The sequence below is a fragment of the Lentinula edodes genome, assembly GCF_021015755.1.
Source record: "Lentinula edodes strain Le(Bin) 0899 ss11 chromosome Unknown C8R40scaffold_15, whole genome shotgun sequence".
NCBI classification, from domain to species: domain Eukaryota; kingdom Fungi; phylum Basidiomycota; class Agaricomycetes; order Agaricales; family Omphalotaceae; genus Lentinula; species Lentinula edodes.
In genome coordinates, this window is record NW_025764321.1 from 684839 (window position 1) to 698799 (window position 13961).

General features: G+C 46.2%; 7 protein-coding genes across 7 annotated transcripts; 2 read left to right on the forward strand and 5 right to left on the reverse strand.

Moving 5' to 3' along the window:
- Positions 1-156: 156 nt before the first annotated feature.
- On the reverse strand, positions 157-2389 carry C8R40DRAFT_1044040 (uncharacterized protein; the record flags this gene model as incomplete). The annotated part of the gene is made up of 10 exons (XM_046224205.1): positions 157-303; positions 383-706; positions 756-814; positions 863-958; positions 1018-1102; positions 1154-1210; positions 1260-1304; positions 1354-1489; positions 1546-1907; positions 1964-2389. The coding sequence occupies 10 exons, from the start codon at positions 2387-2389 to the stop codon at positions 157-159; spliced, it is 1737 nt and encodes a 578-aa protein (XP_046087059.1).
- Positions 2390-2499: 110 nt separating this feature from the next.
- On the reverse strand, positions 2500-3994 carry C8R40DRAFT_1170095 (transferase; the record flags this gene model as incomplete). The annotated part of the gene is made up of 2 exons (XM_046231478.1): positions 2500-3468; positions 3521-3994. The coding sequence occupies 2 exons, from the start codon at positions 3992-3994 to the stop codon at positions 2500-2502; spliced, it is 1443 nt and encodes a 480-aa protein (XP_046087060.1).
- A 227-nt stretch (positions 3995-4221) lies between these two features.
- On the reverse strand, positions 4222-5046 carry C8R40DRAFT_172066 (ribosomal protein S25). Its single transcript, XM_046234242.1, has 3 exons — positions 4990-5046; positions 4530-4815; positions 4222-4475 (listed from the first exon to the last, which is right to left on the reverse strand). The coding sequence occupies exons 1-3, from the start codon at positions 4990-4992 to the stop codon at positions 4450-4452; spliced, it is 315 nt and encodes a 104-aa protein (XP_046087061.1). The 5' UTR covers positions 4993-5046; the 3' UTR covers positions 4222-4449.
- A 155-nt stretch (positions 5047-5201) lies between these two features.
- Positions 5202-7398, forward strand: C8R40DRAFT_1043653 (endoplasmic reticulum protein; the record flags this gene model as incomplete). The annotated part of the gene is made up of 11 exons (XM_046224183.1): positions 5202-5403; positions 5459-5554; positions 5606-5721; positions 5771-5894; positions 5945-6004; positions 6067-6477; positions 6524-6655; positions 6703-6877; positions 6929-7003; positions 7057-7174; positions 7237-7398. The coding sequence occupies 11 exons, from the start codon at positions 5202-5204 to the stop codon at positions 7396-7398; spliced, it is 1671 nt and encodes a 556-aa protein (XP_046087062.1).
- A 767-nt stretch (positions 7399-8165) lies between these two features.
- On the reverse strand, positions 8166-8833 carry C8R40DRAFT_173001 (uncharacterized protein). The gene is made up of 3 exons (XM_046234243.1): positions 8498-8833; positions 8417-8445; positions 8166-8266 (listed from the first exon to the last, which is right to left on the reverse strand). The coding sequence occupies exons 1-3, from the start codon at positions 8664-8666 to the stop codon at positions 8213-8215; spliced, it is 252 nt and encodes an 83-aa protein (XP_046087063.1). The 5' UTR covers positions 8667-8833; the 3' UTR covers positions 8166-8212.
- Positions 8709-10485, forward strand: C8R40DRAFT_1069146 (cyclin-domain-containing protein; the record flags this gene model as incomplete). The annotated part of the gene is made up of 2 exons (XM_046226083.1): positions 8709-9518; positions 9577-10485. 2 exons carry the CDS (start codon positions 8709-8711, stop codon positions 10483-10485), a joined length of 1719 nt encoding a protein of 572 aa, XP_046087064.1.
- Positions 10486-11012: 527 nt separating this feature from the next.
- Positions 11013-13312, reverse strand: C8R40DRAFT_1170099 (uncharacterized protein; the record flags this gene model as incomplete). Its single annotated transcript, XM_046231479.1, has 4 exons — positions 11013-11246; positions 11300-11575; positions 11630-13209; positions 13276-13312. 4 exons carry the CDS (start codon positions 13310-13312, stop codon positions 11013-11015), a joined length of 2127 nt encoding a protein of 708 aa, XP_046087065.1.
- Positions 13313-13961: the final 649 nt, after the last annotated feature.

Genomic DNA, 13961 nt, shown 5'->3' on the forward strand with positions numbered 1-13961 from the left:
GTAGTCTCTTTCCCTGGGTGCATTCTGTACTGCGACAGCTGATAGGATGACTGGAAAGCAGCTGGAAGCATGCTTAGAATATTTGAGAAAGTAAAGGCTGCATTCTACTGTCTAATGACACATGTTCTATTTAATCCACACAGCTACCATTGGTTTTCAATTCATCGCCTCCTCGATCTGTTTCCGCCATCGATACTGGATATCAATCGCCTCTCTGAATATTTTATATTTGGCTTCAATTAGTTTTTTCTCTTTTCCGGATGTCGCAGGCTTGACAATAGTTCCGGGAGGAGTCATTTTCACCTGCGGTGAAAGAAAGAAAGAATTGAGTGGGAATTTGAGCGGGAATATGAGAAAAGAGTCAAATTATGACTCGACTCACCATGATATCCCAGAGAAGTTCGCCTTGTTGTTCTTCGCTCATGGTCTGCACACCCTTTTGCGCTGCCTCTGCAGCAAATCTACCAAGCATTGCAGCTCCAAGAGGCACCGCACCGCCCTCGTCGAAGGGTAGCACAACGGGCATTCCGCAGGTATCTGCGAACAACTGCATCATCGGAATATTCTTTGCCTGGCTACCACTCATATAAATGGAGGTAATGCTGTGCCCTTTAGCGTTCATCTCGTCAACAATGTGGCGAGTCTGAAGAGCAATTGCTTCGAGAGTGACGTTATATTTCCGTGCAAGGTCGTTGAGCCCATCGTCCTATGAAGGAATCAACGGGTAGCAATACACAATAGGTGCAAAAGCTCACAAGTGTAAGGCCAACAAAAGAACCTCTCATTCGAGGGTCGGCAATGGGTGACCTGTTACCTGCATATCCCTTTGAGCACAGACAGTTACTATTATGTGAAAGCTTACCATGGAGATCTGGATAGAAATGCATATCTCTGGTCAGTTCAGTCAAACTCTCGGCGTTACTGTCTTTCTTCATCTTCTGAAGGAGGTCCTGTAAAACTAGTCCACATCGTCATCAATATATGTATCCGGAGGATATAAAAAGCAACACTACGAACTTGCGAAGATATTGGATTTTTGCTCCTCAGCCATCTTCTGAAGACGAGGGTAGGCAGGATGAGTTTTGATCATAAAGTCAATGAGCTGTCGTGTATTAGGTTATATAAAGTCGAGAAACGAAAAGAGTTCTGTTACCTGCCCCGTGGACGATTGACCCCCTTCGTTCATCCACCATCCTTGGAAAACCGGGTCCTTGCGTATGCGTCAATTCAGTGATTGAGGTATTGAATTCTTATTCAACCTTGTATGGTCCCCAAACACCGTTCACGAATACACCCTCTCGGCTCTGAGAGAGACGTAAGCACAAATTTTATTCAAAGAGGAATAAAATCTACCTGTACGATATGGCACGTACTCGTGCCAGCGCAAGCAGCAAGACGATGTCGAGACTCATCTATGGAAGGGATAGCATCAGAGAGCTTGCCGTCTTCCTTATATCGTCCGGCGACAGTTCCCAGCCATCCAGCATATCTACAGCACATAAGCAGGGATGCAAAAGATACTGTCGGGTTTGACTACAGACGTACGCGTCGATGACAGCACTACCAACGGGTGTACCTTCAACGAGACCAAATTCCTCCGCAGCTTGTTTCGAAAGTCCGTTTCCGACTGGCTTACCAGCAGTTAATACCTCGCCGTTCGCAGCTCCCAGCTGCATGTAATTGGTTTGAACAAGCTCCTCAAGACCGATTTTCTCGAAAAAATCGGCTTGCCAGCCGCTCTTGGGTACGAAGGAACATTTGCATGTAACGGAACAGCAAGATCTCGTACTATCTTTTGTAGCACGATAGGTCAAAAAGTCCGGTAGATCGAAAAATTGGCAACGCGTAAATAAGGAAGGTTCCATATGGTTTTTGAGCCAAAGTGTTTTAGGAATTTCCATCTCAAGCTGTGATTCAAGTCTGTGTCAGGATACATGGACCATCTTTTGTTAGGAGCACTTACGCTCATCGTTCCACCAACATAGTCCAGGACCACTGATCCCGTACTGTTAATCAACTCCGCCTCCTTCTCCGCTCGATGATCTGCCCACAAGATCACATTACGATCACCTTTCTGTCCTAAATCCTTGCCTTTGGTGACAACAACCGGGTCACCATTGAAGTCGGAGACTGCAAGTGAACAGGTTGCATCGAAAGAAAGACCTTTGACTGAAGAGGGTTGAATTTTTGATTCAGCTAAACATTTTTTAATGCAACTTGAAATCGAATCCCAGATGTTGTTAGTGGACTGCTCGAAGATGCGGTGATCATCGTGATCACGCCAAGTAGTTGTTTCTTTGGTGTGGGATGCGATAGTTTTCCCATGGTCGTCGACGAGAACGGCTCTGGCAGATCCTGTGCCGACATCTACACCAATGTAGTAGCTCATGGTGGTCGTGGAGTTCGCTTTTTGTGGGAGCGCAAATATTCAGGCCATGAAGTCATAATCTTGTTCCGGATTCCGGTAAACGCCCGGGCAAAATTTAGTACAAACGAAATTTACTCGACTAAAACTTCTGCATATTGGGTTAAAAGTGGATCCATTTTGAGTAGCACGTCAGCTTCCTTCTCTACCGTTGTGGCCACAACCAAACCTCCACTACTTTTTACAATGAGGAACATCCCAGCAGGATAGGTCGATTTCGTGCCTAGCGTAGTCCCCACTGATTTCACGTTAGATCCCAACCCAAAGTCCAGTTTCGTCAAATCGTATTTTGACCAATTCGTCGACCTGCAATCTCCCTCAAGGACAATCCTATGGGTATAAGGTTTCGTCGCCTCAACCTTCGACTCCAGAAATGCAACCCTTGAAGCTATTGTCTCCGGTCTTGACTCGTCCTGGATTGTTCTGCGAATTATCAAAGCGACGTCGGACGTAGCTTTGAGGGTAGCTCCTAGAAGATCTGCTCGCGGAGCATATACAGCCAGTGACAAATTCAAGTTACCGAAGAAACGTGTAGGGCTTCCAGCTCCTAGGCCCAGTCTCTCTCGTCCATCGACTGCTACACCCAATGACTCCAATTCAGCGTCGTTATTAGTGAATAGCATTGATTTAGTGGGGATTTTATGTCGTGCGCGCGTCATTGCACCCCAAACCAGAGCCGTAAATGCATCTGCACTGGATATCCAGGATCTGACTGGATCCTCGCTATTGAGAACAGCTATACAGTCGGTTTTCAATTGTGCCAAACTCGCGTTACTGATGAACCATCTCAGTCCGTCGACACGAAGAACAGGCAGTGGCGGAGGAGTTGAAGAAGGAGGAAGAATCAGGATGCCTGGCATCATTGAAGGCACCCCGGCAGGTGTTGGCAGGTTGAGGTCACGGGACCATGATTGGGGAAGAACAAGATCGTTCGAGTCGCCTCGGGATAATTGAGCCCAATTCTCAAGAAAATCCATGTAAGAGGTGAGATCTGCCATATGGTGATGCATGGAGGTAATCATCACTACAGTCCCACAAGAAAACTAATCTCATGAAACTCTGTAATATGTATTACCCAGTTAGAAACGTGCTCACCAGCGTCAACTTGACCCCAAAGGGTGTCTGAGAGTCATCCAGAGCGAGGAGATCGCCTGCAGAAAGTCCGTCTAAGGTATGCTCTGATTCCATATAGGATTGCCTTTCTACTTGCGTAGCGAAGGTAGCTCCTCGACCGTCACAAGCTATAGTGATGGCGGACGCGTCGCCGGGCGATTTATGAATGGTCCCTGCGACGGGTGGATAGAGTTCTAATGCTTCTGCAAGAGAGGCCTTTAGCTTTGCCACTATAATCTCGAATTCTTCGTAGATTGCTGAGCTCGACTCCAAATCCAATGCAGGTATTATTTTGAATAGAATAGGCATTCGCACGTTTATCGGAGGCATCAGAAGGTCAAGCGGGTAAAGACGAATGGGTTCTAGGATTGGGGGAAGGTGTCGTTTCTTGGATGGCTTGATCAGTTCAGTGTCGATTGCTGGTTTGTACAGGGCCTTGAACTGGTCGCCGGACATACTTTCAGCCTACTGAGATCGTAAAGAAGGATGGGATACTGGTATTAGGAGATACTCAAGATAAAGAGTTCCCACCCGGGCGATGCATCATGTGCGATATTTACTTGTTCGATTTGACATCGCCGTGTGCATCAGACTGCATCAAAACAGAAGATTCCTTGGGATATGCCGACTACGAGAAGACCGAGGTAAGAAGGAAGACTCCTTGGGTTCGAAGTTGACGCCAATTCGATCTGAATCAAAACCATTAGCGTTGAACTCTGAGCGCCACCCGGAACACACAAATGACCAAGTCGCCGCTGATACGCATAAGCAAGAAGGTGAATGTTACAACAGAATGTTCGGTAATCACACAAGAGCACAGGTAAGACAGTTGAAGTTAGAATAGCATGAATTTTAGCGTGCGTGAAATACATATATGCCTAGTACATGGAAGAGACAGTGAACCGGGTAATTTAGTCTGCTGCTGCTGTCGCCCGGGCTAAAACAAGCACTAAGCATCTTCGAAGCGACAAAAAAGCTTGTGTATACGCACTATAGATCAACTGCCGGCTGTGATGAACTATACGCTTGATATGGCCTTCCTTCTCCAAATGTTGGATGGCACGACGTGCGAGACTGCCATTGACTTTTAGACGATCGATAAGGGTAGATACGGAGATCATTCGGAAGGTGGGGACTTCCTTCACGATACGGTCAAAGAGGACTTTATCAACGGCGACAGCATGTTGGGCCTTGTCCTTGACCTTTCCCTTCGACCACTTCTTCTTCTTTGCTGCTTTTCCTCCACTGGAGGTGGGGGCCGCTGCTTTAGCTTTGGCCTATATAAAGACGAATAAAGTCAGAAATTTGAAGGAAAAACATCATCCGATTCCAAAACGCTGAATCCATCCTTTTTCCATCATTGAACGCAGAATCTCGTTGTCGATCGAGTTCAAGCAGATCTCCCGAGTCGATTCGCGCAGCAAGAGCGCAAAATTGTAACAATCACCCACCATTTGGAGAAGATTAAGGTGTTTGGGAATGCTGAGGCCGCGCTGCAGTTCTCTATGATATCGCTTACTCAATTTTCACACAGATGGGCATCTTATCTTATCGCTGCTTACGTTAGTATTACCACGTCGTTTGTCGCGTCGAATAGCGTCGAATACATTCCCGTTGCTATTGACCAGCTCACCATTCCGAGTCGCGTAGATTGGCTGGCAGTATGCTTTGGCTCCTACTGCTCCCTCTTCCACTTCCAGCCCTAGGGGTTGTCGAAAAGACATTGGGTATCGCGCCCTACTTGGTTTCTAAATATGTTCCTTCCAGATCAAATACGTGGACCTGTTTGGACGGCTCGCAAGAAATTCCTTGGGATTATGTGAACGATGATTCGTGTGATTGCGCTGATGGAAGTGATGAGCCTGGTATATCCCCAACCTTTGGACTCTGTTGCCACCATCATTGAATACATTCCCGAAGGAACTGGTGCTTGCCCAAATCAATCATTCTATTGTCAGAACGAAGGACACATTGGCTCTTTCATTCCTAGTTCAAGGGTGAGAGATGGACTTTGTGGTGTGTCTAACCATGTGCGCTTTCAGAGACAGTGACAGAACCTCCTATTAGAACCAAACTGCTGCGATGGGTCAGACGAACGCCCGGGAGTCTGCAATAATGTTTGTCAAGAAGTAGGCCAGGCTTACAAGACGAAGGTTGAAGAGGAAACAAAGATCCGGAAGACGGTCGGTCTACCTCACTGATGGATCCATATTCCTGACATCGTTCGAGCAGGGATCCAAAATTCGTTCAACGTACATTGCGTATGCCCATAAGGAAAAGAAACGCTTAGAAGAAGTTATCGAGACCTCTACGGCACAAATTACTGCTCAAGAAAAGGAAGTTGCGCGCCTCAGAGGTTAGTCGTACCTGTCGGTATTAACTCAACACGCTCTGACTCGTATGCAGATATTGCTGAACGGGCTGAATCATTATCTGCCGCTGCCCTAGAAATGAAACAGCAGTCTCGTGAGTTTAACCTGTTTTACTTTCTCTTGCTGTAATGTCATTTGAATTCACTCAACTAATAGCTCTCTACACCTCGCTGATCACGCATTCAAACGCTTTGAAATCTTTACAAAGGGAACACAGGAAACATCTTCAACGCGAGAAGGAACTTAGCAACATCTTGGATGCCCTCCGTACTGGATATAATCCCAACTATCAGGACATGGCAGTCCTCGAAGCCGTCCGCGGATGGGAAGAAATTGCCGGTCTCCCTCACATCAACGACGTTGGAAAGGATTCAGTTTCTGATGAAGAAGCGGGTGTTGAAGAAGATACTGTATCTGACGTTGCACAAAGCAAGGAAGAAGTGGATGATGAAATGTGGTCGGCGGAGGAGCTCGAGAACGACTTGGACGATCTCCTCAACTCGGATTATATCTCTCTCCTTTTAGAGCACGATGAGTACGTGCAATCTCCACCCGAAGGATCTGTCCGTGAGTTCTTCCGTCTTTCTTTCCAACGCCATCTAACTGTGAGTAGTTTTCGATATCGCTTCTTACCTTCCCGATTCCGTTGTCCCGCAATACGAGGAGTTCAAAGAAACTATTCTTTCCTTGCTCGTAAGCTTTGGCATCATCAAAAGTGAAACTTCAAGCTCTACAGGTACGTTGTGTTGCTCGAATACACCCGTAGGAAGTGACTCACTCGTAGCTCATTAGATACTTCCCGCTCACGTCAAGTCCTCACTGACGCTGAGAATGAGCTGAACAAAGTTAAAAAAGACAAAGAAAATGCAGAGAATGACCTCAAGGAAATATTCAATATCCATGGCTACGGGCTTGAAGGTGAATGGAAGAAACTCGACGGTACTTGTCTCAGGACAGAGAATGGAGAGTAAGTCTGTTATCGAAGTTTTATGCGTCCCGTTCAATCCGCCCTTCGTAGCTACACATATGAGGTTTGCCTCTTCGGTGAAGCCAAACAGATTCCCAACAAGGGAGGATCTACTTTCAGTCTAGGGTCGGTTTCTCTGATTCACTATTCAAATGCCCGGACTTATATCTTTTGTTCAGGAAATTTGCTTCCTGGAACCCGTCGCCAGATGTTAAGCCTGGGGAAGAAGCCTATTATCAGAAACAGATATACAATCGTGGAACTAGATGTTGGAATGGACCCGAGCGGAATGTTGTGGTACGAAATCATCATTCTTCGATTCTGAGTCTACGTTGTCCCTGATCCCCGATATTACATAGTTGTTGCTTAGCTGCGGTACTGAAAATACCCTCAATTCCGTTGTCGAATTGGAAAAATGCGAGTACCAATTCACAGGGACAACGCCAGCTCTGTGCCGACCTTTGGACAGCTTTGAAGGAAGGAATGGAAAGAAATCCAACGCTGGAAAGGATGAATTATGAGTCGGACAGAACTGTGATCGGAGAATTGAGATAAATTCGTAGTGGGTATCTATCAATCACCACTTGCATTTTCACGTAGATTCTACATATGATATGGATTCATCCGCATGCTCCCTTGATGACCTATGATTTGAGACTCCTACCACCTCCTACCTTTTTTTTCACATGCAGAAGGGCTTCACATGCAATGGTTAGCCCTGATTTCGGAATTCAAAAAAGCCTTTGCCTCTGCACAAGCTTTCACGACAAAACTGTAGTGTTGAAGCACTGTACATAGTACCCCGTATCGCCTGACAGAGATAAGATTTACTCAGAGTGACTCCCGACTTCGTCATACTGTATTGCAGTATGAGAAACCAGTTGGAGAATGGCGCTACACCTTCTATCCTCGGTCTTCAACCAGCTGCATTGTACAAAGTATGAGCTCATGTGAGATCACATATAAGCTTTGAAATTGGAGGAAGGCTACCGGGAAGGGAAAGCCCAAAATCGAACAAAGGATCCTAGATTAGTTACCTGCCCCCGTATTGAACCACTGGGGTTTGGGAAGCGGAATGATGTCAATAGGTACCGACCACTTGAAAAAAGTAGTGGGATGTGTAAGCAAAGGCCTCCCAGGAAAAAATTTAGATTCGGAATTCAATTGCAACCTGGTAACAGTCTAGCTTGGAGACCAAGCCCACTAGGAGACGAAACCCTCTATCGAAGTTTGCCCTCATAGAGGGACGGTTTCCGGTCTAGTAACAGTCATCTGATGACTGGGTCCGCACGTTTGAGATCCCGGTATATCTACTCAAGAATCATATTGACTTCGTCATGCGTGGCGCGCCATGAACCACTTTGGACTGAGGTAGAAAAGGGTGGAAAACTTGGGCTGCAGTTCTTGTTCCAAGGATCCGGAATGAGAATGTTGGGCACAGGATTAATCAGAGTTGGTAAGGCATTCAAGGACTGTCAGCCTGCCGAATACTTACAGCAATAGAGTCTCGCCTCTCGCTATAAGTAAAAGGGGACCCACAGAGATGGTATTGGTGAGACCAAGCCTACCTGCAGATTCAGCAGTGTAAGCAGCTCTTTGTGGGGTAAGAAGTGAATGGACTTTGAGCATTATGAACATAGAATCTCATTGAATACGATTGTGGCACCAGGCGGAATGAAAAGAGCGTGACGAAAGGTGACGAAGCGTGACCTGAAGCATTCTCACACCCTTTCTCGTTGATCCACATCTTCTCAAGCCGTACATCCACCTGTAATATCGCGTCGGTCATAAAATTCTCTTGAAATCATTTACTTTCAACGGTCGAACCGCTATGCTCGCCCTTGTCCATCCTTTCAACCCTTCGCCAGATACTCCTCACAGAAATACGACGTCTAGCCGTAACCGGACCCCGCATCATAGGAAACCGACTCCACATTCCGCTAGGGAAACATCCTCATCGTTCCCTACCACAAGTTTACATTCTTCTTCGATGTTCTCCGCACCGAAGTCGGTAACCACGAATAGGTTATCATCGTCTACACAGCCATTTGTTCACCGTCAGCCAGCCACTTCACATTCGGAGATTGCTTCTGCTACGAGTCCAGAGCACCTACAGCCACCACCTACGGCTGATCCGAGGGAGATTGAGACTCCTGCAGCGCAGACCTCATTTGACATTCATTCTTATCCCCCTCATGACCTCCTAAGGCTGTTGGCCTCATTGCTGACCCAAATAGCTTCCACCAACGACAAACTTGATGCCGCATCTTCATCTTCCACTTTGTCGTCTTCCTCATCAACATCATCTGAACTTCACAATGTCGTGTGGCGCTCGTTGACTACAGCATCACGATCCGCGCTGTCAACCCCCTCTTCTACACTCACTTTTCATGCAAGGAACATTCCCACTATATCACTAGAATCGTATCTATTACGAATCCTCAAATATTGCCCGACAACTAATGAGGTCTTCCTTTCACTGCTGGTCTATTTTGACCGCATGACCAAGTTGACATCCGAGGCAACAGGAAGAAGCTTTGTCATCGACTCCTACAATATTCATCGACTTGTCATTGCTGGAGTCACTGTGGCAAGCAAATTCTTCAGTGATGTGTTTTACACAAACTCACGATACGCAAAAGTATGTTTCAATGTCAGCTTGTTTACTTTCTGATATGAATGTTTTCACCCGATCTCAGGTTGGAGGTCTTCCACTGGCTGAATTAAATCAGCTCGAACTGCAATTCCTCCTTCTCAATAACTTCAATCTCGTAATTCCCAAGGATGAAATGCAGAGATACGCCGAACAATTAATCCTGTTTTCCTCCAACAAATCTCCCTCTCTAGGTGTCTCTTCCTCCTCCTCTTCGATTACACCTAGACCGACTGCCACATCAGCTACTGCACCCCCTCAATCCAATGATATGGTCCCAATGCATTGCATGGGTGCCATTGATGCGTACGGTGGGCCCATTCCTGGTGGAGAATCACCGGCCTCCTCATCGCTTCCTCCTTCCACGAACCTCCCATTTTCGCAAAGTGGTACATCGATGACAAGGCAAGGTGCTCGTCCGGGAGTTGAATCCAACGCACTGTCGAGGATTATCAATCCTAGTCAACACCAGCCTCATCATGCTTTGAATGGATTAGTGAATGGAAATGGGTTTTCGTCGTCTTTGAGGATGCAACACCAAGAAGACTCAGAATTCGAAGGCGCTGAAACGGAGACGGAAACTGAAACTGAAGCAGAAACGGAAACGGATGGAGGTTGGACCACTGACGATGAGCCAACCATCAGACCTCCAAAATCGAGTGCTGGCAGTTCGTCATCGTCGTCACGCAGCTCTAGTGCATCGGACGCTCTTAGCATTTGCAGCTCCGTGAGCGAAAACGATAGTGTTGAAGGAGATGATGAGCGTGAGGATCATGTCATGTCCGACATTGATGACGATGAAGAGGGAGGAAGAACACCCGAACATAGTGCTCAAGCCGAGACATCTAAAGACGGTGAAAAGACGCCCGAAAGGAAGCCCTTTCAAAGTCTTTTGGGTATGTCGAAAATCACGCCACCTGGACGACGAGAGCACGAGGCCACAGATAGTCCCTGAAGGTCTACCGGAATTTCCAGCAAGCGAAACCTCCAAAAGTATCCTTAGGATTTGTTCAAGCGCGGTTAGCCGCGTCTAGTAATAAATGCATACATCTAAAACACCTCCATTAGACGATTCTCAGGATTCTAGAATCACGGAATATATACCCTCACCCATACCCTGACACTCGCCGTTCTCTTACTCATAGGATTGTACGGTTAAGTTTCTCCTTGTTGCATTACGATTTTGTACAGGTCATTGTTCAGTGACGTGTATCATTCATGACTTTCTGTTGGTCTTTTCTCTGATTTTCACCATCCCTCCAGTTCGCTCTTAACCTTCGTTACCTATGCTTATGCCAAGAAGTAATCTCCTCCTTTCATGTTCTTTGTTAGCGATATAGTACGAATGTGGGCCCCTGATAGTTTAAAAAAATTAAATGCTGGATTCCTCCATGCAGGACAAGTTTGAAATTGGAACAGGTAACAGAGCCCAGATTTTTGTGGTTGATGTTGATTACAGACCCAGACCCCTACCACTTGATTTCAGATATTTTTCATGACTCTCGAAGCCTCCCACTTTAACGCGCCTTCTATGGGCTCTGGTATTCCCAAAGCACCGGATGCCGATTGCATGATGTATCGGAGAGATCGCCATATGGAATCATAATCGTGGCGTGCGACCGTGTTGAAGAAGCCAAGGTCATCTCCTTGTCGGAATTTCTTGGCCATACACTCCAACGACGGATTTCGCAAGAAGGACATGATATCTTCCAACTCCTGGAGGACTTGTTTCATAACCAGATACGTAGAAGACGAAAATGACAACTCACCTGAGCGGCTATTTGAACCTTCCCTTTCACGAGCTTTAGGAGCAGTTCTCCACAAGCAATCACATCGAATTCTGGGCGGCCAGCTCCTTCACTTAGAGTCGTAGATGGGACGAGATTGGCGACATTGTTGAAGAACTTGACCCTCTTGCGGGTTTCCGAGTCATTCTCTGGCTGTGGATGTTTCTCGGGACGAGCGACAAGTTCGCCGACGTCCAACGATTCAGCAGGGACCGCATTGTTAGAATATGACCCATCAGCTGCGACTCGAATTCGATACTGCTTGAATGAATGTATCAGCTTCCTTTTTTTTCGCGAACTTGAAGAACTAACCTTCAGGGGTTTGGGATGAAAATCCCAATCTGGCATACTACTCCGAATCGAGTCCAATGCACCATAACCGCAATGGCTTTCAACGCGGTGAACATATGCCATGGTCAGAGGCATGGTTGAGACATTGTACTGTCGAAAAGGATTTGACCGACTGATGCCACCAGCGGAAGATTCGGCCTGCTCCATAACAAACCTGAGGTTATGCACCAAAACCGTTGGTGCATGATATAACCTGAGCTGTTGTTGCTCTCTTCGCATCGCGACAATTTCGTTGCTCGAATCATAATCAAGGAGCAGCTCGTCGTTGGGGTCCACATATTCACTATCATTTTCTGGAGCGACGGAAACGCCAAGAGGAAGGTGTACTGAGGAATACTCGACATCCAGGTATTTCTGAATTGCCTCCTCGCTAAGAGGGACGCACAGCCCTCTAGGAGTCCGTTCCTGACGTAGTAGATTCAGCGCGGGAGATGTAGGAATTTGGGGGACTCGCTTAATTGCTTGTCGAAGGCTACGACTACGTTTAGGAGGAGCCACATCGGAGTGGGTGCCAGAAGAGAAATCGCTTGAATTATCAAAATCGTCCGGAATAGCATTGCGGGTAAACGCTGAGGTGAGTGCACCGACGAGGTCATGCTCTTCTTCTGACTTGTATTGCGAGTTTCTCATTACATTATGAGGAGATGCTGAAGTATCAGGAATTCGGGGTCCCTGTTTTTCAACGTCAAACAGCTTTGGGGATCTTTGAATAGAGCGAGAAGGTATAGCGAAACCTTCAGGTTCCGTGGATAAAATTTCCTGGTTGTTATCCGTTTCGGAAGTAGATACGGTGACAGGCTTTTTCGAGAATCGCTCCTTGGACTGATTGATGAGTGCAGCGGCAGTGGCATGTATAGGGAATTTTCTTGGTCGTCGACCGAGTCGCTTCTGAACATCGCGAGGGGCACCGTGAACCATTCGAGGGAGTCTTCGGGGCTGCTTGGCTGAGGATCCTTTACTGGAAGTAGAACCGTTATGAAGCTTCCAAGAGGAACTTTGCGAATCCGTTGTCTCTCCATAGGTTGGAAGCTGAGTTCGTGGTTGTTTGCCCGGGTGTCCACCAAATGTATTACTCTTTGTTGATGAGTCAATAATATTGTCCTGGTCATCTAATGTAAGGTCAATTACGGGTTTGTTGGGAAGTGGTAAGAGTTTTCGATTCTTTGTGTTTGCAACTGTGATGCGGGATGGAGATGTTGGAGAAAGTATCGGAGAAGCGGAATCATAAGATGTTCCCACGTTAGGCTTGTCTCTTGGTGTCAGGTAAGTCCTGATATCACCTCTGTTTATACTAGTAGATGTGAACCCGGTAGCCTTGATAGGTAAATGCTTTGGAGTTAGAGGACTACGAGCTCTCTGTGAAACGAGAAGGTTGGTAATGCTAATGCCAGGGAGCTCATCATCTGTGATTTGAGTTTCAATGACAGTTGCATCGTTCGGGGAATGTGCGGAGGTAGAAGAAATAATTCCCATAGGACTCTGGGGTAAAGTTACCAAGTTGATGTTATGATTGACCCGAGGAAATTCCATAGACTTAGAATCTATGAAAATTATCAGTACTTTCTGAATAGCTAACAACAATGATCGGGATGCACTGGGTTGCTTACTGTGATCAAGATTTAAAGCAATGTTGGGTGCAGTCATAAGGATGTTTGTCTAAGTATTCCCTTGATGAGATGGATGAAAGGATAGTAAGGAGGTCACAAACTTATATGACTTCAAAGTCCAATGAATTTGGCAGGTAGAGAACCCTAGTTTGATACAGACAAGATTAGCCATTGAGCACCAGAGTAGAGAGATATTGTCATTTTGGATGAAAGGCATTTGCAAAATCTGGATGATTACAATAGCAAGGGTACTAGCTAGACAGTGCTGGGAAGCACTGTTAGTCTTGGCTGAAAATCCAAATTTTGGAGATGCAGAAATAAGTACACCACCAGGTGGCAGGGTATGATTTTGAAGCAGGAAGAATGGCACAAGTGCTTAACTGTGATACCGTTTTCAAGTTGAAGCTTGAAGGATTGGCAGTAGCAGTGGCAAGAATGCCATTTCGGGGCTTTAGGAAGGACAATCCTTCATGGAAAAAAATATTCATAAAACACACCTTTAACTAAACTATGAACCAATGGAAATTCCAAATTCTCCAAGAATTTGTTGAAGGGTGAAGTGGTAGTAAACAGAGAAGGGAAAAAGAACTGTCAACCCGTCTTTTGTTTATTTGGCAATCAACTGGTATCAATTGATTAGTCACACCTTGACCACTGAAAATTTCCCCATTTTGATGTTAGGGTTG

Excerpts from the sequence above, each read along its gene's own strand:
- C8R40DRAFT_172066 (XM_046234242.1), bottom strand. Across the intron at positions 4,476-4,529 it reads CAGCCGGCAGTTGATCTATA|CCCGGGCGACAGCAGCAGCA; the intron begins GTGCGTATACAC and ends TGCTTGTTTTAG.
- C8R40DRAFT_173001 (XM_046234243.1), bottom strand. The coding sequence starts at position 8,666 with ATGACCGACGCGATATTACAGGTGGATGTACGGCTTGAGAAGATGTGG. Across the intron at positions 8,446-8,497 it reads CTATGTTCATAATGCTCAAA|GTAGGCTTGGTCTCACCAAT; the intron begins GTCCATTCACTT and ends CTGAATCTGCAG. Across the intron at positions 8,267-8,416 it reads GTCTCACCAATACCATCTCT|TTTTCCACCCTTTTCTACCT; the intron begins GTGGGTCCCCTT and ends CTGCAGCCCAAG.